Source organism: Typopeltis vanoorti, chromosome 19, assembly GCF_054136105.1.
Source record: "Typopeltis vanoorti isolate ZY-2024b chromosome 19, IOZ_Tvanoo_1.0, whole genome shotgun sequence".
In the NCBI taxonomy this organism is placed as follows: domain Eukaryota; kingdom Metazoa; phylum Arthropoda; class Arachnida; order Uropygi; family Thelyphonidae; genus Typopeltis; species Typopeltis vanoorti.
This window is the reverse complement of record NC_143567.1, coordinates 111,709,336-111,736,639: the sequence shown is the minus strand read 5'-3', so window position 1 is coordinate 111,736,639 and position 27,304 is coordinate 111,709,336. Positions and strand designations below refer to the sequence as shown.

General features: G+C 36.3%; 1 protein-coding gene across 1 annotated transcript in view; it reads right to left on the bottom strand.

Moving 5' to 3' along the window:
• Positions 1-1,524: 1,524 nt before the first annotated feature.
• Positions 1,525-27,304, bottom strand: part of LOC150096445 (tRNA (uracil-5-)-methyltransferase homolog B-like) — a 261,744-nt gene continuing 235,964 nt past the window's right edge. Inside the window, exons 10-13 of the mRNA XM_090409068.1 lie at positions 25,160-25,261; positions 13,624-13,740; positions 8,252-8,351; positions 1,525-1,695 (exon numbers count right to left, since the gene is read on the bottom strand). Of these exons, the coding sequence (XP_090265194.1) occupies positions 1,545-1,695; positions 8,252-8,351; positions 13,624-13,740; positions 25,160-25,261 (470 nt within the window). The 3' untranslated portion in view covers positions 1,525-1,544. The remainder of the gene's footprint in view (positions 1,696-8,251; positions 8,352-13,623; positions 13,741-25,159; positions 25,262-27,304) is intronic.

Sequence of the window (27,304 nt, the reverse complement as noted above, 5' to 3'; positions counted from 1 at the left end):
CAGACGATTTGAAAAATGTTTTAAACACTGCCACAAAAATCGTAAATTTCATCAAGTGTAAGCCATTACAGTCACACGTATTTAAAAACTGCGAAGAGATGGGAAGTTTCCATAAATTTCTTCTTTTGCATACCGAATTACATTGGCTGTCAAGGGCCGAAGTGCTAACAAAACTTGCTGATCTCTGCGAAGAAGTTGCAATGTTTCTAGATGGGCAAAATGATTACACAAAATCTTTGCATGATGAGAAGTTGGTTCTGAAGCTCACTTATTTGGCAGATATATTTTCAAAATTAAATGAACTAAATTTATACTTACAAGGAACAGACGGAGCTGATATATTTGCAGTACAATAAAATTCGAAGTTTTACCAAAAAAGTTATGGAAAAAAAATATTCTGGTTTGTTTGTCCTACATAGCTGATACCAATGAGCAGTAGATTTGCAACCCCCTCTCACCCCTTTTTTAACTAAAGGATGTGGCGGCTTACTTCGATACAAATACACATGTATAACTTTATTTCCCATACAGCTTCAAGATCCCTGCTATTTTATCAGTCACATGTTGGACATAAGATAGTTATGGTCCATTATTCCTAGTTATCCAGGCTGCCTGAGAATTCTCAAGGAGGCAGCTGCAAGATGTTTTTTTTACTCTCAGTGGTTTTTAGAAAAGGATGTTTCAACATTTTAAGTGATAACGAGAAGTGGAATCAAGAGCTACAGCTTATGTGTGTAATCCTATTGTAACTGATTATGAACACAAAAAACTTCCAAGAGCACCCTAGGGAAGCTTCAAGCAGCTGCGACAAGGACTACAAAGATTGCCAATAATTCTGCCATATATCCAATAATACATGATGGATAAAAGAGCAAGAAATTGAGAATGCATGAAATAAAGTTTCTGTATTTAAGCTCGCCATATCCTAGCCTACCATGTCCTTTCCTGAAAAACCCAGGAGTTTATTATATCTACTACTCACATTATATCTGCTATGCAGGACAAACAGGTAACTGTGGAAAATTCTGCGTATCACAGAATACATCAAAAAAAAAAAAAAAAAAATTGGAATAGCCTTCCATACAACAAATGAAAGTCATCAAGTGCTCTGGCACAAACTGAAATGGCTTATATTGCTTACAATAGTTAAATCCAGATATTTAAGAAGGTTTCCGAAATGTTATTCACTCCCACTCAATACAATAAAAAGCAAGGACTTATATTAAACCAAGTCTGTGCTCTCTCTCATCAAACATTTGAACCATGTTGACCTTGGATATGATGGACATTATACTCTTCATTGCATTATGCATGCAGTTAATTATTTAACTATTTTATTCCACTACTAGTGTTGAATATAGTTGGCTTTTAACTATTTTCCTGAAGTAGCATCTCCCATGGATGCATAAAGTAAACAAATCCTAGTTTCTCCTATAACCCCACACTTCACGTAGCTAACTCTGGCACACCTTTGGCATTAATGTAAACCACAGAAGTCTAAGAGATAAGAGTATTCACACTGTACAAAACTAAACTTCAATTTATTAATAATCTATATTTTTAATAGCCGATTTCCTTTCGAAGAGTATAATTAATTCACAATGATCTGAGTGAGGAAACATATCAACAGGAACTGCTACAACAGGAACAAATGGCTCCCCTAAACTTCGGTCTTTTCCAGATGATCTACATAACCTAAAAGAAATTAAGAATAATCAGAAGTTGAATAAATTATTCATTTCAAACAAGATAAACTAAAACTATATAAAGTCTAAAGATATTTCACGGACTTAAAATTAAACTATTACCTTTGGTTCACAAATTCAATATTATATACATGTGAGTACCAAAGCTGAATATGCAATAGTAATAATCAAATTACTATATTACTTGGGGGGGGGGGGGTGCAAGACCTACAATTCCACCCAGTAAGTGTCAAAGTGATTTAAATATGAGGCACTTCAAGCAGTTTGGCTACTACACATCTTAAAATTAAGGTGTGCCAAATTTTCAATATCTCGACATAGCTTTACTTATTCAGATTGGTGAAATGATTACATTTCAAATGAAAAATTACCTTGCAGATATTTTGATATTGTTGTTTTGTTCCTCTTTCATTGTAAGGAGCATTCAAAACAAGGTCTGTTAGATATGAATTACTACAGCAATTCAAACATCCACTACAACACTATAGATATCAATCTCACTTAATCAGAAAAGAAAAATTACAGACTGAAAGAAAAGAAAAAAAATTCCTGGCCTGCTAATCATCCCACATTGTAACCATCTTGTGATATTCACTGATCAAATACACTGGAAAGGGTTTTGACCAATCAGCAAAATCACTCCCAGTAGCTCTCACTACCCCCCCCCCATTATTAAAGCAACTACATCTACTTCAAAGCAGAGCCAGTCCTGAACATTGTCATTTGTGTTATCAACTTCATTATTTGACAAACTGTTTAATACATTTGCACCAGTAGTGCCTGTTAAACCGCTAGCTAGAACTAGCTTTAGTGTGCATATTCTGCATCAAGCTGTCACATTTTCACAAAGTGTATGCAGTTGCAACTCTTTGGGTAGAATTTTATTTGTAAATTTGCATTTCTGAAGTGCTTGGATGACACTGAATATTTCAAATGTAATTCAAGCTGATTTCATTTCAAATTTTTTACATATATACATTCTCATATTGATATTTTTGCTTTATATAAATTGTATGCAGTCTGTATTCAGTAATTACAAATTATAATAAACATTACAATTATAAACAGCTGTTCTACGTATTTTCTAGAACAGAAAATTTAAAACAGGATGTTAAGATAAATATGTTCAGTTAATTGCTATGTTAGTGGTACAATAAATCTGTTTTGCTTGCATGCATGCAGCATAATCTGAGAGGTGTGTTTTTCCATTATGAGTGTTATTCCAGTTGTCTCTAATTACACTAACTGTTGCTTAACATTGTACACAGATATTAGATGTCTCTGTATACTATATATATTTAGCGATGAACAAACCTAATAATTTTTCTCGCTTGTCTGTTGAGGTTGGAATGTTTTTCACAGTATACAAACATTTTCATTCCAGTCTTCGTAGTAAACATAGTAAAAATTAACTACATTTACCTATGTAAACAATAAAAATGAATACTATGTATTATAAGAAGTGGTTGATCTACAACAAAATACCAGCAAATGTGAGATATCATCAAATTCCTGCCATGTACCCTCAAGGGGTGTACAGGATATAATAGTACTACATGAAAAAAAATTACATCATTAATACCTTCCTATCTACAATTTTCTTCCAAATCAGTCTGTTACTTGTCAAGACTCCAACATTACCAGATCTTACATTTCTATCGTCTAGGGCACTTTGTACCGTATCAATCCACCTATATCTTGGTCTTTCCTCTGGGTCGTTTTGCTGCCAACTTGGCAGAGAACACTTGTTTTGCTAATCTTTCTTCGCCCATTCTGTTTAAGTGACCATACCACCTGAGAATAGCTCTGCTAATGCATTCCTGGATGCTGAATGTTATTAGGAAAGAACGATTTCAAGATCTTTCCTAATATCTTTGTTTTTAATATGATACTACCATTGATGCCATCTGTTCACGCTTATAATCTTTCTCAGGAATCTCATATCTGTGGTCTCTAGTCTTTGGTCAAGTGTTTTACTTCTGACCCAGCTCTTAGATCCATAAGTTAAAACTGGTTTGAACACTGTCTTGTATACAGCAAATTTAGTGTTCCGACTAATTTCTCTCTTATTCCATATGAATTTATTCAATTGACTTTCCACCATACCAGCTTTGCTGATTCTGTTGTCTATTTCTATATTTAATTTACCACCTTCACTAAAAATTGTGCCTAAGTAGCTGAAATGTTTTACTTGTTCCACAGGTTCTCCATTCACAACACAGTTGACATTTTCAATGATTCCGCCTATTTTCATTGTCTTTGTCTTTTTATTGCTGACCTTCATACCATATCTATTACAACAGTTATTCAATTTAGTCAGAGAATCTTGCAGACTTGTAGCGGATTTATTTAGAAGTATAACATCATCCACATAAAGCAAAGAGCTGACATTAACATCTCCAATTTTGATATCATGTTTAATATCAAATTTTCTTTCCTTCATGGATCACATTATAAACTTTCCTTCATAATGTGATCCATATAATGTACATCCTTGTCTCACACCAGATTTAACATTAAACCATCTTCCTGTACTTCCTTCAATTCTAACTGCTGACTTACAACTCAAATAAAGACTAAGTATTGCTTGATATAATGTCCCATTGATACCAATTAGCTGTAGTGCATTGAATAGCTTCTCTCTTGACACACTGTCATTTCCAAATTGACAAATTTAATTAGATATCTTTGTTATATTCCCATGCTTTTTTTTTTACTATTTGTCGTAAAGTGAAGATCTGATCCTGACTGCCTCTATTTGGCCTCAATCCAGCTTGTTCTTCACCAAGCTTTTCTTCCACAATTCTTCTCAACCGTTTCTCAAGTATACTTGCATAGATCTTGCCAGGAACACTCAGTAGGGAAATACCTCTGTAATTCTCACATTCAGTTTTATTTCCCTTTTTATATATGGGTACTATGAGAGTTCTACTCTAATCATCAGGAATTCATCCCTCTGTCCAGGATTTCTGAACTATGCAGTGCAGCCACTGTAAGACTCTTATACCACTATACTTCAGCATTTCTGGTCGAATATCATCTACTCCTGCTGCCTTTCCACATTTTAAGCCTTTGATGGCTTTTTCTACTTCAATTATGGATATGTATTCCTGACAGCATGCCTGGTCAGTGTTTTTTTACCACAGTGCTGTCATCACTGCTTGTTACATTTAGCAGTTTTTCAAAGTAATTACTCCATACTTCAAGGATATCTTTTTCTCCTGTTTTCATGTCACCTTTATCATCTCTAACTCCTTTTACAGCACTCTTTCCTCCATTCCTAAGCTGCTTCAACAACCTCCAGAATATTTTGCCGCCTTCTTGATATTTATTTTCTATATTCTTGCCAAAGTCCTCCCACGACTTTTGTTTAGCTAGTTTTACACAGTGTTTAGCATTCTTGCATTTGTCTCTGTATTCTCTAAGAGCACAAGCTGACTTAATTGCCAGGAACTTTTAATATGCTTTCTTCTTTCCTTCACTGCCTCTTTAACTTCCAGTGTCCACCATGGAGTTCTAATTTTTCTATCCTTGCAGACAACTTCACCACGTGCCTCTCTGGCAGAATCAATCAATGTTTTCTTCAGAGTTTGCCACTGAATCTCCAAGGTTTGATTCCTGTTCTCAAACTCTTTCATTTTTTCTTCAATAATCTTTGTGTATTTTAGTCTACAGTTCAACATCTGAGAGCTGTTCAACTTTTATTCGCTTTAAAACTTTCTTACATGTTATTCTTTTCAATATGAAATTCAATTTTATCCTGCTCAAGACTAAATAGTGATCGCTTCCAATTTCAAATCCTCTGTATACACACTGTCCTGCACCAGGGAGAAAACATCACTATCAACAATAATATAGTCAATGAGACTTTTCTTATTCCTGGCCTCTTCTCTCCATGTGAATTTGTGCACATTTTTATGTTGGAACATGGTGTTAGTAATAACCAGTCCATGTCCTGAGCAGAAATCCAACAGATATTTGCCATTATTATTAGCTTTGCTCTTTTCTCCAAATTTTCCCAAAATATTTTTGTATGTCTCACAATCATTTCCTACTCTGCTATTTAGATCCCCAACAAGGACCAACTTTTCCTTTGTCATTGTGTCAGGTGCTTTTTCTAAAGCCTCAAAAAATTCCTCCACTTCTACCTTAGTAGAACCTTCTGTGGGACTGTAGGCACAAATAAGTCTAATTGTCCAGTTCCCCATTCTCTTATTTGCTCAAATCACTCTACTTGAGATTGACTGCCATTCAAGAAGATTAGCCTTGTATTTTGTGCTTAGTATGGCTACTAAGAAAACTGTGTGTTTTTATATTGTATTTATCTCAGAAAGAGCTCACCAGTTTTTGTCTTTTTTGTTTCGGTCACCCCTATTATGTCGATCTGGTACTTATCTAATTCCTTAGCTAGCTCCATTTCTTTGCCATTCAGGCTTCTTATGTTGATAGTACCGATCTTTAATTCTGGTGATGTTGAGTTGGGGTATGAGATATCCATTACTGATAAGACAGAGGAGCTGCTGAAAAAAAAAAAAAAAAAAATGTAATGAATGCAGGATTCACGAAATTCTGGATAATTCCAATAATAATTGGATATTATATATCCTATTACTGTGTAAAATCTATACTGCTCCTCAGTAAACAATAGAAAATTCTTCAAAAATGAAGTGAGATGATTTACTGCTCCATCAACCCACATGCATTCCAGCCACACTTAAACGAATCACCCGATCAACATTATTAGTTCACTGGATTAGCCTGTCTCTCTAGTTATTTACTGACCTACTAAATTTATACAGTAGCAGTTTATTATTGGTTAGTTATTTATACTTTGCGAACAGATCTCTGTCTATCTCAATTCTTTCTTTTGTTTTCAGTCTATGGCTCGTTTTTTCAATTTTTATATGGAAAATTTTGAAAAATGAGCCACAGACTCAGCACCTCTCAAACCTTCTATCTGGTTAAGATATGAAGATGATGTGTTCTCTATTTGGCCTCTTGGCCCAGACATATTAGCTTCCTTCCTCAGTCACTTAAATTGTCTACATCCAAGAATCCAGCTGACTACAGAAAAGGAAAATAACAATAGTTTACCCTTCCTAGACACCTTAGTAACATAATGGCAACCTTTCCATTAAGAAGAAAACCCACTCACACAAATACATTCACAAACTTTCCCAGTGGAAATTCTTTATTCCAGTGGAACTGCTGTCAACCAAACTCAACCACATACACAACACCTTCCTTTAAAATGTCTACAGTCATTACAGAATTAAAAAAAAATAATCAGTTCCTCCCCCATCCCTTCAGTAGGAGTTCAGAATTGCTATCACCATCCCAACGTATGTCACACATCAGAAAAAATAGTCAGGTCTTTAAAAAAACGCAACCTCTACACAGCTTTTAAGCCCTACTGGAAACTTGCTACCCTTATCCGTTACACCAAAGATCAGCTCCCTCCTCTCTCAGTGCCTGTTCCTGCAAGTTGGATTACTTTGGACAAACAGGTCGATCAGCAGCCATCTAATTAGAACAACACAAATCATATATCTGTAATCATGACTATGGTCAATCTGACCTTGCAGACCATGTATTAAATGCAACCCACATGATCTCTTGGAAGAAAACCACTATGCTCCACCATAGTAAATTTGAAAAAGGAAAGACTGTGATAAAAAGCCAAACGTCTATTTTTTCTGGCAGAGTTAACTGAATAATTAAATTAAGGGGATAAAAATCCCTTATTATTTTACAGCCAGTATGCGAAACTCTGAGATCGAAAACTACAATCTAGGAGTTTCATCCCGAAGAACTATTGGCGAATCCAAACATAAGTGAACACCTGGTAGTACAACACCAAGGCAACTCGAAGCAAAGGTGGAGCAAGCTCCCTCACTATCCTTGATATTTTTTCATAATATAAAACACAGCTCCTAGGAGATGTAATACTGCCCTACATTATGAGAGGTCACTACCCAGACCAGTTTCAACCTTTTTTGAGGTCTCATCAGTGAGTAGGTAGACCTGGATGATATCAAAGTTTAAGTTAAAAGAACTTACTTACCTTCACTATACAAATGCCAGAAAGGTGTGCCCATATATAACTAAGATAAAAAGCCAAACGGCTATTTTTTCTGGTGAAGTTAATTAAATAATTAAATTAATTAATAATAATTAAATATTAAATAATTTATATAATTTATATAATTAATTAAATTATTTAATTAACTTTGCCAGAAAAAAATAGCCGTTTGGCTTTTTATCTTAGTTATATAAATAGTCAGAGAACCATGGACCATCCATGAAAGTTGTGTAAGAGTGTGGTTAGTATGGATGTGTGGACCAAATTTTGTGTGGAGGGTAGTGAGTAAGTGGAATGGATTGCTAGAATTGGTTGCGAGTTCCCTGATGGTAAATGGATTCAAGGATAGGTATGATTGGATTTGTGTGTATTATAGTTGATTTGAGTCTCCCACAATGAGTCTCTGGACACCATGGAGATACCATAAATAATAATAATAATGAGAAGAAGAAGAAATACTTACTGTATAAAATTCTGATGAGCTTGTCCTTTTGGCTTACAAGAGACAAAAATCACACGTTTTAAATGTTTGCATTCTCTCAATGCTCGAATCACTGAAAAAGCTACAAGTAATGGAATAAAAATTTCAATATAACTAACGCAGAGAATTTTTTTTTTTTTTTTTTTTCATAATACATTATATATGTGCAATGTTAATGCTTATAGTCAATTTTGAAAGGCTCTTGGCATCCTTAATTTAATTTATGCCAACATCAGAAATTGCTGTTTGGCAAGCCACTACTCACTCTGATCATCATGCAAACATTTATTCAATCTTGTAAAAACACTATAACTTGTATTTATGTTATTGTTATGCAAATAACAATAACACTGTACAGATAATGATTAAGAGTGGAGGTAATGTGCACACTTGTTGAACACCTGATTTTACATCAAACCATTTTCCTGTACTACGCTGACTTACAGCTCGAATAGGACTATGTATGCTCGATATATAGTGTCCCATTTACACCATATAACTGTATCATTTTGAAGAGTTTTCTTCTTGGCAATTTGTCTTTTTCAGATCAACAAAGCTTAAATACAAATCCTTGTTATATTCCCAAGATTTCTCAACTATTTGTTTTAAAGTGAAAATCTGATCCTGACAATCTCTAGTTAGCCTGAATCCAGCTTGTTCTTCACCAAGCTTCCATCCTACAATTTTGCTTAGCGATTTCTTAAGTATACTTGCATATATCTTACTAGAACACTGAATAGGGAAATAACTCTCTAATTCTTGTGTATAATTTTATTTCCCTTTTTAACAAATGGGTCCTATGGGAGATCGAGCCCAATCATCTGGAATTCGACTTCCTTGCCAGACTTTCTGAATTATGCAGTGCAGCCAATGTAAAACTTTTAAATATCCATATATGAGTATTTCTGATGGAATTTCATCTACTCCATTTGCTTTCCCACATTTCATGTTTTCAATGGCTTTTGTACTTCAAGTATGGATGTATTCAAGTATTCCTGACTGAATTCCTTGGGAGTTACTACCACCATGGTGACACTGTTTATTTAGTTTAGCCTATCCTATCCTATTAGTGGTCATAACATGCACTTAAGCACCCACGACCTTTCCAAGTGTTCTTGGACTTTGCAAATGTAACTCGAGGATCAAGTGGTTAGCCCTATGTCTGTAGATGCATGTGTCTATGTGGTTTGCCTGTTGATGGAATGAAAAACCTGAGTTCCCCTACCTCTATGAGATTGGCTAACTTACCTTTTGCCAGATAAAGGTTCCTCACGACTGATGGGAATGAAACCCAGGTCTTTCCAACCAAAGGGCTTCATCTATACAGACTGAGCTACAGAGGCTCAGTTTAGCAATCTTTCAAAATAATTACTCCAGATATCTAGAATATCTTTATCTTCAGTTTTCATGTCACCTTTATTATTATTATCATTTGACCCCCATGGAGTCTCTGATTCCATGGGGGTCAGATGACCTTGGGATGACAGATGACAATGCTCATCCAACCGTGCCTTAAACTGATTCAATGTGTCTACATTCACAACACACTTAGGCAATGCATTCCACTCACCATGCAAAGAACCTTCTCCTCACTCCTCTGCTCACACCTTTCTTATACAGCTTCCAGCAATGGCCTCTTGTTCTACCCCTCCCTCTCCCATTCTATGAAAAATCTCTTCCATGTTAACCTGATAACAACCCCGACTAGCTTATATGTCTCAATCATATCCCCCCCCCCTCCCCTTCCTCCTATTCACGAGGTTTTCAACTTACATTCTTTCAATCTGTCCTCATACTCCACATTCCAAAGACCACTGACCACTTTTATGCATCTTCTCTGGAGCCTTTCCAACATATCCTCATCACCACAAAAACCCAGCGACCAAATCTGTGCACAATAATCCACAGGAGGCATGATCAAGGCCTCATATAATGGCATCATAACCTCTCTATTTCTGCATGTAAGGATCCTCTGCATCATTGCCATTATCCAATGGGACATTTGCACAACTTATGCAAGTGGCCCTGAATTTCAGATCCTTGTCCACCACCATATTCCTAGATCTCTCATCTCCTCTACTTCCTTTAAAGTTTCCCCAATAAGTGTATACTTTGCATCCCATCATTACTTATCAAATCTCAAACCTTACACTTTGCAACAATGAACTGACAATTCCACTTACCTGCCTGCTCGACTCCGCATTGCTCTCCACAATTTAGCATCATCTGCAAACAGCTGAATATCACTAGTTAAACCAGTCCCAATATCACTAACATACAAACTGAACAACAAGGGTCGCAAAACTGATCATATCCCCTGCAGCAAACCACTAGTGATCTTTCTCTTTTGGGATACCCCCCCCATATACAACTTTCTGATACCCATCTAACAGCCAGTCAGTGATCCAACTCAGAAATCTGTTATCCAATCCCATCTATTTCAATTTATTTAAGAGTTTGTTGTGTGGCAGTCTATCAAAAAGCTTTTCAAAATCCAAGTACACCACTGTATATGCATCTCTCCTATCCAAGGTATTTGTCACCTTGTTATAGTTCATAAGTTAGTGAAACATGATCTCCCTTTAAACCCATGCTGATAATCACAGAGAATACTGCTGGTATCAAACCATTTCTGTATCCTACTTCTCACCAATCTCTCCAGTACCTTCACTATAACTCCAGATAGGCCTATAATTTGAAGCTACAGCCTTATCACCTTCATGCAGTACAGCCTTATCACCTTCATGCAGTGGAACAATTTTACCCTCCTTCCACTCCTTGGAACCTGTGCTGTTGTAAAATTCTTATTAAACATGCATGCCAAAGCTACTGCCAATTCCCTGGAACATTCTCTTAAGATGTGTGTGATATGTCATCAAATCCTGTTACCTTATTGACATCATGGTTATTTCCTCAAATACCTCCTGCACCCTCCTACACTTAAGTTTCTCACAATTCCACCCTGATTAGAATGAAACACACTCTTACATAAATTGATCACTGAATACCTCAACAATGTCTTCTGTAGTGGTTACCCATTTTCATCCATTAACATTCTTACCATTATCATTCTTCCTTCTACTTGCCACATATCTAAAAAATTCTCTGGGGGTTTTTCTTTCTTTGCCAATTTCTACTCATGCTGCACTTTTGTTTTTTTACCAACTGACTCACTCTCCTGGCTTGTTCTTTATACTTTTCATGTAACTGATTATTACTTACCCTTATTCATCTTGTATTGCTTCCAAAGTACCTTCTTCTTCTAGATTTCATGCTCCTCAGTCATCCATTTTACACCTACCCTATTCTGCCTTTTAGCTTTCGGAATATATTCACACATTGATGCTGTTATGTATTTCTTTGTCAGTTGCCAAGCGCAGCATTTATTTCCTTGCAGCTGAATTCCTCATTCCATGCTAGAGCTCCAAGCAGTCTCCTAAGCTTTTCATAATCACTGATCATATAATTCCACACATAACCTTTCCTCGTAAAAATCTGCATATGACTAGCCACAACCCACGTAATCACTTTATGATCACTCTCACCAAATGGAGGAAAGTGTGAAACTCCACTCACAATTGCATCCTCTGATGAAATGATCAGATCTAAAACTCTCGATCCTTGTGTACCCTGCTTTAAATGCTGCCTAAGACAGTTATCTCTAAGCTTTTTTCAATAGCCTCCAGAATATTTTGTCACCTTCCTGATATTTATTTTCTATATTCTTACCAAAGTCTTCAAATGACTTTTGTTTAGCTAGTTTCGCACAGTATTCTCTAAGAGCACAAGCTGACTTATTGCCATGAACTTTCAATATGCTTTCTTCTTTTCTTTCACTGTCTCTAACTTCCTCAGTCCACCATGGAGTTCTGATTTTTCTATCCTTCCAGACAGGCTCACCATATGCCTCTCTGGCTGAATCATCAAACAATGATTCTTTCAGGATTTGCCAATGAATCTCTGAGGTGTGGTTTATGTTTTCAAACTCTCAATTTTTCTTGAAAGATGTTTGTGTATTTCAGTCAACAGTTCACCACTGAAAACTGCTCAACTTGAATTAGTTTTAAAACTTTCTTACACATACACCCTTCTTTACAATACAAAATTCAGTTTTATCTTGCTCAATAGGAAGTCGTCACTATTTAGTTTTAACTAAATAGTCATCACTTCCTATTCCAAACTCTCTGTATAATGTTGTGTCCTGAATGGGAAAACATTGCTATCAACTATAACATATTCAATGAGACGTTTCTCATTTCTTCTATCTGCTCTCCATGTGAATGGCTGTACATTTTTATGTGAAACATGGTGTTAGTAATAACTAGTCCTATCCTGAAAAGAAATCCAGCAGGCATTTATCATTATTATTAGCTATGTGCTTTTCTCCAAATTTTCCCCAAACATTTCAATATGCCTGGTAATAATTTTCTACTCTGCTATGTAGATCTCTAAAATGACAAATTTTCCCTTTTCATTGTGTCAGCTGTCTTCTCTAATACCTTGAAAAATACCCCTATTTCTTCCTCGGTAGAACTTTTTTCTATGGGAACATAGGCACAAATAAGTGTCATTATCTAGTTTTCCATTCTGATATTTGCCCATAACACTCTACTTGATACTACCCACCATTTAAGATGTATCCTCGTATTTAGTGTTGAATGCTATAGCTACTTCTTCTCCCTGATTGTTATTGCCTGAATATAACATTTTGTATTTGTTGCTTAGAAAGGTCTCACCTGTTTTTGTCTTCTTTGTTTCAGTCATCCCTATTATGTCGATCTGGTACTTATCCAATTCTTCTGCAAGTTCCATTTCTTTTCCATTGATGCTTCTTATAGTGCTAGCACCTATCTTGTACTCTGCTGATGTTAAGTTAGGGTATGTTCCAGGATTTATTCACTCTAGCTCTGAACTTCTAATCATCCTCTTTCATTCAGTTTTCCATCTATTTTTTGAAAAATCATTCCTCATTTTCTCCAAGGATTATAAATATACAGCTGTTCAAGAAACATATCAAAGGAATGTCTTTTTCTCACTAAGCAACTGCCCCACATAGTTTGTAATAGATTTTGTGACCTCTTTCAAGTGTGTAGACTGAAAAAAAAGACAGTAATTACAAGTAATTGCTGGATTCAATTGAGCATGGAGATGTCTAATGGTTTTAGCTGAATGCAGTCCACGTGGTTAGCCTAGGCTGTGCACTTCGCAACCATATGACCAGGGAAGGAATGTCCCAGGTTCGATTCCCATCGAAGACAAAGAAAGAAAAAGGGAGGAAACTCCATACGAATAAATAAATAAATAAAAGCTGAATGCAGAAGGACATTACAGTAAAAAAAAAATTAGCTACTTACCAACGCCTTGCCTTGGTGGGTTAAGAATGGCCAACATATCCTCACTATATAAGTCGGGTAAAAGATCTGGAAGGATTTTCTGTGAGTGACCATGTATATAACTGGCATTGGTTATATCTGTAAAGATAAATGCAATAATTCCAAGACAAAAAGTGATTGATAGAAACCACATAAGATTGATGATATTGCAACAATTTTATAATTTCTGTCCTGTGGAACAGGTAGCTTGTTCCAGAGAACAGAAAAATCTGATTTGAATTTAGACTGCAAATCAATAACTAGCTACTGCCCTCAAAAGATCACAAGAACAGTGCTACAATAATTAGTATTACTTTCAAGTCTCCATGGAGTCCAAAAACTCATCACAGGAGGTTGAATACTCACAGACCACAATAACTATCATACCTTGTTTTGAACACATTCAATGTTGGAGCACTCACACCCATTCCACTTATTCACTACCCACCAAGCAAAAAAAAAAAAAAACTCTTTTTCACCTCTTTACTCACATGACCCTTGTACAACCTCCAGGGATGATCTCTAGTGTTCTTATCTCACCCATTATCCTGTGCAATAATTCCTCTATATCTATTTAACAGGGCTCCTCTCACCGGATTATCTGTCTCAATCATATCAAATGAGACCTAATTAGCACCTTACAGAGTGGAACTATTACCCCTCCTTATCCTTACATTCAGCATTCTTTGCATTTTAGCAGTGAATTTTTGGATAACTCTGGATTACCACTTTCATGATGTGTCCCCTGAACTTCAGTTCCCTGTCTATCAAAATGTCCAGATCCCTTGCCTCCTCCACCCCCAGAAGCAAAGTTCTTCTAATGTAGTAAACTTCATTTCATCTTCTCTGGCCAAAGTGCATAACTTTCCACTTAGCAACATTGAAATGACATCCCTATTCTTCAACACAAAGTACCAAATAACACTCTCGTGTTCATAGAAACCACATCATCTCCTGTAACCATCTTTTTTTTGGTAATTAAATTTGAATTCCTATTTAAAAAGGGATAATAACACAATAATTGTCACAAATAATGAAGTAGGTAATATAACACTTTTATTTTTGATTAATATTTGACAACCTGGTTGGCTGAGCGGTTAGCGAATCCACTCTCCAGACAAAGGGCTGCAGGTTTGAATCGCACCGTGGGCATGGATGTTTGTGATTGTCTGTGAAAATAATAGTGGTGATGGTGGATAGCAGATGGCATTGGTGTAGATGAGGTTCAGTGGTGGAGGTGGAGAACTGTAAAGTAGGCGCCCTCCCTCGATGAGTCTTAGGACTCCGTGGAGGTGTCAAATAATAATAATAATAATATTTGGCTCTTTCTAGTACAAGATGTGGCATAATTAGGAAGTGACAACAAACTTGACAAATTTGTGAATATTTCAAAATGGAGTCAACAGTGATATTTTTACTGGAAAAACAAATACCGGTATCCACATTTAGTTCAGCTGAAGAGTTTTACTAACATTGAAAGCTAAATACCAGCAAAATATTAGCTTCTAAGTTAATAAATAGTTATTTTCTTATCCATCTGATTTCATATCATACCGTGAAATCTATTACAACATTGAAAGCTAAAAATTCACTTTTTGCTGTTTAGTACGTCATGGGCCCTCTTCTTGCTTTATTACAGCTTGGCATCTGTGGGGCATTAACAAAATCAATTTCCTGATGGATACAACTGTCAATTCATAGTTTCCATAACCTTATAATGACTTCTTGGAGCTCCCAAAGTATTTTTGGCTTCTTCTTCTTATTGTGTATTTCAGTCTCCATTTGGTGCCACAAATTCTCGATGGGTTTGAGATCTGGGCTATTTTCTGGCCAGCAGTCACTGAATCAAGTGTTCACTGAGCAACTTATTAAACTGCACCAAAAATTAAACCTTTTTTAAGTATTAAACTCAATTCATATGATACATTTTAGGGTTACAATAGCATTATTTACACTTTCTTCCCTATGACAAGTGGCAGAGTCATCCTGAAAGACGCAGTTCATCGTTATGGTAAACTGGTCTCTGATGATAGGCAGCAATTCTAAAATTTTCTGGTCCACTTATGTGTTCACTGAACCTTTTGTGAAATCCAAGTGATCAACACCATGATATCACATGCAACCCCAAGATCATCTGACTGGCTGAGAATTTGACTGTTGACAGTAGACCGTCAGGGTTAAAATTTTCCTCTGATTGTCTTCGAACTGTTTGTCTGCCATCAGTGTCCTGCTAGTTAAACATTTTCTCATCAGAAAAAATTACTCTTTTTCCACTAATCCGTGGTCCGTTTAGCATGCTCTTTGCACCAATTTAACTGAGCCAATCTCATTTATTGGTTAATAAGGGCTTCTTTTAAGGGTGCCTGGCTATCAGTCCCTGTCAAATGAGTCTTCTCCTGACAGTTGCATAGCTAGCCAAAACTCCAGTTTGTTCTTCCAAATCCTCTTTCAGTTCTCCAAATAACACACAGGAATTTTTGAGGCAGAGTCACTTTAAACCTGATCTTGGAATGCTGTAGGCAGTGGCTGTCTTCCTATCCTCTTCTTCCTTTCAGCAGGTCCAATTTCCTTCGCTTTCAACAGAAGCCATATCATAGAAGACTGACTAGACACCCTTTTAACTATTTCATGAGAAATACTTAAAAGGGTGTCTAGTCACCCCCACCCCCATTTATTGCAGGCCTTAAGTAGCATGAAAAAGTCCATACTGTGCTTGCACATGTATGCACACACACAAAGGAAAGGAAAAAACATTAAAGAACATGGGAGATAGTTAGTGGGTGTCTGAAAGAGCAATATCACTGTATATCCAAGTTAAGGAAGATACATCAAATAGGTGTAAGATGGATGAGTAGTATTATTAAATAAAAGATGCAAAAAAATAAAATTAATTAAAAATGAAGAGAAAACGCTGTAGACTGTATATAAGAAAAAAGTTGATCAAAAAGATGAAGAGCAATACAAGGCACAAGCCCTTAAACCAAAAAACACTTAATAGGAACACGTGCTCTGGAAAATGAAACTCTATGCAATGTAAACCCTTCCTACTAATCCATGTGAAAGATTTACGTTTACTGCAATCCAGGCTAAGTTTAAACTTTTGCTGACAGCCTACAGCAGTATAACATAAACTAAACCCATGTAGATCTAGACTTAATTAGTAAAGTACACAGCTGAGTATGCTGTATGCTAAAATACACAGACTATGAAAACCTCATCCAACCATCCTCCACTGAGATATGCAATATCACATCATCATCATCATCATCATCAAATTCCTGCCATGTACCCTCAAGGGGTGTATGGGATATGATAGTACTACATGAAAAAATTACATCATTACTAACTTCCTATCTACAATTTTCCTCCAAATCAGTCTGTTAATTCTCAACACTCCAATATTATCATTATCAGATCTTATATTTCTATCGTCTAAGGCACTTTGTACCGTATCAATCCACCTATATCTTGGTCTTCCTCTGGATCGTTTTCCTGCCAATCTGGCAGAGAACACTTGTTTTGCTAATCTTTCCTCTCCCATTCTATTTAAACGACCATACCACCTGAGATTAGCTCTGCTAACGCATTCCTGGATGCTGACAATGTCAAGTTCTTTCCTAATATCCTCATTTTTCATATGATATTGCCATTGATGCCATCTGTTCACGCCTCTAATCTTTCTCAGGACTCTCATATCTGCGGTCTCTAGTCTTTGGTCAAGTGTTTTACTTCTGACCCAGCTCTCAGATCCATAAGTTAAAACTGGTTTGAACGTCTTGTATACAGCTAATTTAGTGTTCCGCCTAATTTCTCTCTTACTCCAAATGAATTTATTCAATTGACTTCCCACCATACCAGCTTTGCTGATTCTGTTGTCTATTTCTATATTTAATTTACCATCTTCAGTAAAAATCGTGCCTAAGTAGCTGAAATGTTTTACTTGTTCCACAGGTTCTCCATTCACAACACAGTTGACATTTTCAATGATTCTGCCTATTTTCATTGTCTTCGTCTTTTTATTGCTGACCTTCATACCATATCTATTACAACAGCTATTCAATTTAGTCAGAGAATCTTGCAGACTTGTAGCGGATTTATTTAGAAGTATAACATCATCCGCATAAAGCAAAGAGCTGACATTAACATCTCCAATTTTGATATCAGGTTTAATACCACATTCCTTCATAATGTGATCCATATAGATAATGAATAACAGATGGGATAATGTACATCCTTGTCTTACACCAGATTTAACATTAAACCATCTTCCTGTACTTCCTTCAATTCTAACTGCTGACTTACAACTCAAATAAAGACTAAGTATTGCTTGATATAATGCCCCATTGACACCATACAACTGCAGCGTATTGAATAGCTTCTCTCTTGGCACCTTTTCATATGCCTTTTCCAAATCGACAAAACTTAAATACAGATCTTTGTTATATTCCCAGGCTTTCTCGACTATTTGTCATAAAGTGAAGATCTGATCCTGACAGCCTGTATTTGGCCTGAATCCAGCTTGTTCTTCACCAAGCTTTTCTTCTACAATTCTTCTCAACCGTTTCTCAAGTATACTTGCATAGATCTTACCAGGAACACTCAGTAGGGAAATACCTCTGTAATTCTCACATTCAGTTTTATTTCCCTTTTTATATATGGGTACTATGAGAGCTCTACTCCAATCATCAGGAATTCGTCCCTCTGTCCAGGCTTTCTGAACTATGCAGTGCAGCCACTGTAAGACTTTTATACCACCGTACTTCAGCATTTCTGGTCGAATATCATCTACTCCTGCTGCCTTTCCACATTTCAAGCCTTTGATGGCTTTTTCTACTTCAAGTATGGATATGTATTCCTGACTGCATGCCTGGTCAGTGTTGTTTATCACTGTGCTGTCATCACTGCTTGTTTCATTTAGCAGTTTTTCAAAGTAATTACTCCATACTTCAAGGATATCTTTTTCTTCTGTTTTCACGTCACCTTTATCATCTCTAACTCCTTTTACAGCACTCTTTCCTCCATTCCTAACCTTCTTCAACAACCTCCAGAATATTTTGCCACCTTCTTGATATTTATTTTCTATATTCTTGCCAAAATCCTCCCATGACTTTTGTTTAGCTAGTTTTACACACTGTTTAGCTTTCTTACATTTGTCTCTGTGTTCTAAGAGTAAAAGCTGACTTATTTGCCAGGAACTTTTGATACGCTTTCTTCTTTTCCTTCACTGCCTCTTTAACTTCCTGTGTCCACCAGGGAGTTCTGATTTTTTTATCCTTGCAGACAACCTCACCACATGCCTCTCTGGCAGAATCAATCAATGTTTTCTTTAGAGTTTGCCAGTGAATCTCTAAGGCTTGATTCCTGTTCTCAAAGTCTTTCATTTTCTTTTCAATAATCTTTCTGCATTTTAGTCTACAGTTCACATCTGAGAGCTGCTCAACTTTTATTGCAAAATCACTACCGAACTTAAGAGGAAAGCACCAGGCTCAGATAGGATTTCTAACAAAATCATCAAATTCTTGTTCCATAAAGTCATAATGCATATTGCTGCTATTATTAATGTAATTATTGAGATATTACTACTTTCCAGCACAACAGAAAGTAGCCAACGTAACCTTAATCCCCAAACTATGAAAAGCAGTACAATTCCTCAAAAACTATTGCCCAATCAGCATGTTCTATAAGAAAACTTCAGCAAGTAACTAAAACATTAAATCTCATCCTCAATAAAATCAGGATTTCAGAGAACCAATTCACTGAAAAAGTTCTGAGAGTTGTGGATAACATTGGTTTAGGGTTCAAATGGAAGCAGAATACAAGAGAAATTTTCCTTGACATTTCCAAAGCATTCATCAAAATATGGCAGAATGGGCATCTTTTCCAACTCCTGGAAGCCCAAATTCAAACTACAACTGGTCAACCTTACCAAATTCCACCTCACTGAATGCAAATCTCACAGTGAAGATGCAAAATGTGATTTTGCTAAATGCAAAATCACTGCAGGCATTCCCCAGGGCTCCTTGTTATCATGTCTGCTCTTTTTCATCTGTTGGCGCTGACATCCTATGCAGCAATAATGGATTGGAATGCTCCCTCCTCCCTAGATTAGCAAATGAAAAACTATCATCATCAAATTCCTGACATGTACCCTCAAAGGGTGTACAGGATATGATAGTACTACATGAAAAATTTACTAACTTCCTATCATTACTAACTTCCTATCTACAATTTTCCTCCAGATCAGTCTGTTACTTGTCAAGACTCCAACATTATCAGATCTTATATTTCTATCGTCTAAAGTCCTTTGTACCGTATCAATCCACCTATATCTTGGTCTTCCTCTGGGTCATTTTCCTGCCAACCTGGCAGAGAACACTTGTTTTGCTAATCATGAAAAACTATAAAACACAATATCAAAACTAGAACAATTTTCAAAAAAATGGTGAACTGATATCATCACAGACAAAAGCACTGCAGTGCTGTTCACAAGAAGAGTATCCCTGGAGAGCACAGTGATACCAACCGGGGTAGTGCTAATGGAAGTAACAAACGTGTTTGGCACTCCTCACCATTCCATGGTAACGAGTAGCACAATACTTAGGGATACAACCAGATAAAAGGCTTTGCTTCACAACTTATATCGATCATGTCTGCTCAAAAGCAAACAGCGAAACAGAAGAACTATACCCATTACTCAATTATGGTAGCCAGCTAAGCAAAGAACTTAAACTACTCTTATACAAGATGCTGATCAGTCCAGTCCTGATGTATGGCTCACCTGCCTGGAGTCAGAGTGGATTCAAATATTAACAAACTACAGATCATCTAAAACAAATGTTTGTGAAGACCATTCAATGCACCATGGTTTGTAAGAAATCTACAGTTACAGCAAGAAACCAAGTATCCAGAGATCAAAACTTTTCTATGCAAAAGGCTGCAAAATTCTTTGCCAATGATGCCATTCACCCTAATTCATTAATCTGCCAGGCAGCAGACTACACTGCGCATGCCTCTGAAAAATACAAATGTCCCAAAACCATGCTGTGCAGCAAGTTTTAACTTGCTGCCAGAAGTCCAAAATTGGAAAGTCAAATACTCTAAAACAAACATATTGGCCCACAATGGGCATGCCAAGTGCTTAATAATCATCCCTAAATTAAAGTTCCTTTGCAGATCTGACAAACAGATAAGGGACCACAGGTCTAAACAACCCATTGTGCCAGAACAGTTATGAGCTAATCTTGGAATCTTCCTAGGTCTTGCTGCCACTGACGAGACCCGAGCAAATGCCAAAACGAGTCTAAGTAGCAGCTCTTCACATTTTTTTTTTTTTTTCATTATAGGATACTGAAGCAAAAATATATGTGTCACTAATAGGCAATGGTGATACACAATATACAGCCTCAAGTCGATCCTGTCATCCAGTGAAGTGGACAGTTTTGTAGCAGGAATACAAGCTGGTAAAACCAGCTAGTTTTTGCACTAAAAAGGGATACCTTCCTAGTTCAAGGGAATGCCAACTAGACACTAGGATAGATGCGATGCTCTTTATTGTCCAGTGAAATGCTACAGGTTGGCTTACTGGAGGTCTGAAGTGGCAAATGCCATGTCTGGTCTCCAGAGCAGGGATTTCAGTTTCTGTTCTCCCCTTTTCTTCTCTATGCAGCATGAATGATACCCTTCAAGGCAATAACAACCATACTTAGAAACCCAGAAATTCCTCTATTTCAACAGTACAGCAGTACTGTTGAAATGGAGTACTGTTAAAATAGTAGTGACACAGGCCAGTCACCAGTTAGTGTATGATCCGGAACTTCTCAGTAACTTGTTGGAAGTTTTTTCCCCACTTGGTTAGACTATAATAAATTTAGTTTAATCCTTTATCCAAGTGTAAGCAAACAAAGTTTGCTCCTGAAGTATCTTCAGGACTGAGGCAAATCTTGGTAAAGGTGGACCAAGTGCTCATCACTCCTTGTCTTAGTATCTTCCATAATGCAAAGCACATCTCCTTGCAGACATGTATAATGATATGCATTAAGGGAAGGGCCCTACCCAGACCAGTTTTGACCTTTATTGAGGTCTAATCAGTGGGAGCCAGACCCAGAGGTGGTGATACCAAGGTGGAAGCAATAAAGAAGTCATATTTACCTCTACGAGTTGCCAAAAGGTGTCTCACCTTATTATTAAATTACTCTGGATTTAGAGAAAGATGGAAGTTTTCCCCACTTGGTTAGACTATAAATTTAGTTTAATCCTTCGTGCAAGTGTAAGCAACTGAAGTATCTTCAGGACTGAATGATATTGAATGCTGAGTACTAAGATAAGGAGTGATGAGAGCTTGGTCCACCTTTACCACGAGTTACCTCAGTCCTGAAGATACTTCAGGTGCAAACTTTGTTTGCTTACACTTGGATAAAGGATTAAACTAAATTTGTTATTATTAGTAACTTGTCAGTAAAGAGTCGGAAGCCTTTCCAATCACCTGGTGCATAATCCCAGTGCCACATACTCTGCCAGTTCATGCTTGTAGAGGGAGTCTGAGTAGTGTTCTGTGGGGGGCACTTATCGAGGCAACGTCATGGCAGAGATTGGTTTCTCTCTATATGGAAGCCATGTCCAGGAGTCTATCTTCTCTCACTGCACATCTTCATTATATCCTTTCATCCAATCAAACTTATGATCAAACCTATGAAGACTCTCACAAACAATAACAGTGACAATGCATCAAAAAAGTCACATCATAACCAGCCACAACATACAAACCATGTCAGAATCTGTTCACTAAAAACTCACTTTCACAGCCACTGTACTAAAATCCGTGACATTTACATAAATGATGTCCACCATCACTTGTAGTCTTCCAGACCACACATTTCTGAGAAACTCAGATTGCAGCTACATCTACTACTGTACACCTGCAGTGCCTAAACTGCATACTTTACAATATGTACATCAAATTGTACATTTACCCACTTGAATCCCTGATAACCCTCTTCACTCTCCAAATACTCTAGATCTCATTTTGACCAGTTCTCCTTCCAGATGCACCACAAAGATCAACTCTTCTCTTGGCAACTCAGCTCACAATCTTATAAAAGTCTCCTCACACAGAAAACATCCCTCCTCCAACCACTCCCGACCTCACATCTTCTTGAACCAATTGGAATGACCTCAGGAATTTCTACTCCTTTCCTTGGTCTGACTATTGCTTCCACTCACCTGACCCTAACAACAAGTCAAAGAAATCAGATCTTTAATATATGCAATTTTACATCACTGAAACGAAACTGCATGGTTCTTTATTTAGTCATTACTTTTATGCACCGACTGAGCATTCACTTACGAAAAATACATTTCTCTGACATTCGATTTCTTTAGCACTGAATGAGAAGGTTTGCTCTAAGGTTTCTGAAGTGAACCAACCAGTTCAAAACAGCTTTCAGGCCAGTGAAACCTTAAAAAAAATTCACTAATAAAATGCAAACATACAAGCACTTGAGCAGCAATCAAGTTTTTTTAAGTAGTGGAAGCTTAAGAAACTCCGATGGCGAGGTTTGTATCCTTGTAAGCTCTCAGTTCAAATTTTACAAAACTTTCATAAGTTTCTACAAATATTCATCTTTGAAATAATATCTGATCTTTAATATCCACTTTTTCTATATAACAGAAATTATTCTCACTGGTATGAAGGCCTTCATCCCCCATTCAACCCATAATCCACATACTCTATAAGCCCTGGTTCAACCAAAAATGTATCAAAGCAGCCAAAAAAAAAAGATTCAGCTTACTGCATGTGGCTTGCATCAAGAACTCCAGCTTTACACTCTGCCTATACCAAAGAATGCAACTTATGCAAATCAGTCATCAGCAGATCCAAATTTCATTTCATAAAGGCCACTAGCAGAAAACTCACTTCCTGTCCAAATGGAAGACGTGCCTTCTGGATGCAACTTTTGCTCTCTTGTACTTCCATCTGTCTCATCCTGATGGCACCACTGTTACTTCACCCATGGATAAGATAAATCTGACCTCCTGGTATCATTCTTTTCCTCTAACTCCTGCATAAATGAGCAAGGGAAATCATCTCCTTCCATATTGAAATCTAAGCACCATATGCCTCCTATAGTTTTTCAACAAAAAGTCATCAGAAAACTACTAAATAACTTGGATACTAAAAAGTATTCTGGTCCTGATGGCATTTCCCAAACTGTTCTCAAACACTGTGCTCTGGAGCACAGTGTATGAGAATAATCTGTTCTGCATTATCTCTATAATTTATGTACATATCTGGTACTTACCCCAATGCATGGAAGCAATCTCATATCTATCCTATTCCAAAAAAGAGTAATAAAAGTCTACTGTCAAACTACCAACCAATTGCCATGACCTCTGTCCTTCCCAAAATAATGAAAAAAGTTATAAATAGCCAACTCCACCACTACTTACAGGTTCACTGGTTAACAGGAGAAAGAGAGGTGACATGATAGAGGTCTATAAACTTTTGAATGGGTGTTATAGGATATCAACTGATAAAATTTTTCGTTAAATAGAAGGTGGGGAGAAAACATGGGGGCATCCATGTAAGTAAAGTTCATTTGCAATCCAGAAAGGGATAAAAGCTAGATTTTTCTCCCAGAGAGCAGTGAGTGAGGAATAATTTGCTTTTAGGGGTAGTGGGTGCATCTAGTGTGAATGAATTTGAGGGAAAGTATGATAGCTGGTTTGGGTGATTTATAGCCTCCCTCAATGAGTCCTTGTCTCCCTGGAGGTCTCAAATAATAATAAATCATCTAGATGATGTCTTTAAGACATCCAAGTTTGCAACTTTATTTCTTCACAAAAAGTTTCGTTCAAACACAATTCGCTTACTGCAGCATTTTGCTTTTTATCCCGATGAGTGCTACCATGTGACCCCTTTGAACGCAATTCGAAAATTTTAACATACACCCACTTTGTACTCAAAATTGCCAGTCATATAAATTGCCATAAGTTGATTTATCTGAATTGTTGTAATCTTCAGAAATAGTGTTCATCCTTAGGTTTCAGACACCAGTGTTTAACATAGTTAATGAGACTTGACTTATTTCCTGCATCATCCCTCAATGTGAATTTGTGCACATTTTTATGTCAGAACTAATCAATGTCCTGAACAGAAATCCAGCAGGCATTTGCCATTATTATTAGCTTTGTGATTTTCTTCAAATTTTCCAACAAATTTCATACAAAAATGTTTGGTAATCATTTCCTACTCTACGGTTTAGATCTCCAATAAGGACCAAATTTTCCTTTTTCATTATGTCAGTTACCTTATATAATGCCTCGGAAAATTCTTCCATTTCTTCTTTAGTGGAACCTTCTGTGGGGCCATATTCACAAATAAGTCTCATTGTTCAGCTCCCCTTTCTGATATTTGACCACTTCACTCTACCACTGAAGATTATCCTTGTATTTAGTGTTGATTACTTTTTTTCAAAGTCTATATTAAAGAATAAATTGAAATAAAAAAAAAAATTCTTACCATTAAATTTGGCATTGAAACAAGCATCTGCTACTGCAAGTGAAGCATTATCTACTCCTATAACATTCTTTGCACGAGATGCCAATATCAAACCAAGACAACCTAAAAATAAAAGAAAAATTTCAGAAAAAAATACTAAACTAAACAGTTCAAATACTTTTTTAGCAAAGCTTTTCAATAATTTCATTCATTATAAGCAACATATCACCCTTATCCCTCGTTCAATCAAGAGGTGAATTTCCACGTGGAAGGGGAATATCAGGATCTTATTGTCAGCAGCAGCAGTGTGAGTGTGTGGAGGGTCACAAGGAGAGATGTTCAATTTGGAAAATAATAGGCAATAATATAATTCTGCATTAGAAAAACAAAAAAGTTATGTCCACTTCTTTCCTAAAAACTATTTGCACTGTATTCTATTCATCCCAATGACTAAAATCTTAAAACATGTGAAAAACGTTCAGTTTTAATGGTCACACTGATAAAATAAAAGCTAGATATTTACTTCACCAATGTTAGTGGATATAATACCAAAATAAATTATGTGCACTACCACTTGATGGTCATCTAAACAAGAACTATCATTTCTGATCACAGAAATGTGACAGAGACAAAAGAAATAGTTGAGTAGTTGAGTGATCACTTTGCAAAGCTGTATCATTATCATCATCCCAGGTGGAGATTTTGAGTTGCTGATGTGACAGAGATTTGATGCATGACAAAATTGAGGTAGATGAACAGCAGGTTCAGTATATTGAAAAATATCAATGTAAATACAGCAGCGGGACTGGATGACATGTCAGCCCATGTATTACCAAATGTGCAAGAGAATTGGCATTGCCTCTGATGAAGTTGTTTCAGTCTGTCTCAGCTTAGGCAAGGTTCCAAAGGAATAGAAAGAAGGTAAAAAAGTTCCATTACATAAAGCAGGCTCCAAGACAGAAGTGCCAAACTACTGACAATTAATATATCAGGAGTGGTTGTTAAAGTATTGGAAAGGTTCGTTAAAGGTAATATCCAACAGTGGGTGGATAGGAATACGATACTTTGTAGTGGGCAGAATGGCGTTTTGCCTAAAATTAATAATAGAGAAAAGAAGAGAATACAATTTAGAAACACATATTGCTTTTATTGACTTTGAAAAAGCATTTGACAAAGTTAAAAGCAGCATGTTATTTAACATATTAAAAGAAAGACAAATACCAAATAATATCCTAAAAGCTATCATAAGTATATATGAAAATAATCAAATACAAATAAGATTAAATAATGAGCTATCATATAAGAGAGAGATAAACCAAGGGATCCGACAGGGATGTCTCCTCTCAGCAACTCTTTTTAATATCTACTTAAATGAAATAATAATAAAATGGAATAAAAATTTACATCAAGGAATTAAACTTTCTCCTACAGTAAACTTAAACACTCTCCTCTTTGCCGATGATCAAATAATAATTACAAATTCTGAAGATAACTTACAGAAAGCTATCTTAAATCTAAATGAGATATTTAAAGATTATGGTATGATAATATCAACAGAAAAATCAAAAACTATGGCCTTTAAAGGACAAATCCAGCAAGAACTAAAATAGTAATAGATAACAAGATCTTAAAACATGTGAATTCATTTAACTACCTAGGATGTATGATCACATATGAAAATGAAAAAGATATAAACGTAAAAATTGCAAACTATTTAAAAATAACAGGTGTAATTAACTCTATATTTAAACCAAGCCCAGTTCAAAAACAAACCAGACTAAAAGTATACAATACATTAGCCCTACCAGTCCTAATGTATGAAAGCGAAATCTGGACAATAAAACAAAAAGACAAACAAAGATTAACAACAGCAGAAATGAAGTTTATGAGAAAAACTGCAGAGCATACCCTATTTGATCACAAAAGAAATGAAGAAATTATGAAAGAATTAAACCAAGAACCAGTAATAGAAAAAATTAAGAAATATAAACATAAATGGTTGGAACACGTCACAAAGAATGAAAACAGAAAGATTACCAAAAAAAAAAAAAAAAAAAGCCATAAAGTACAAGCCATTAGGAAAAAGAAAACCAGGACGTCCTCTTAAATGATTCAACGATGACTTCTAAGGCCAGAACAGGCCATGCTAGGCCTAATACGCATGAT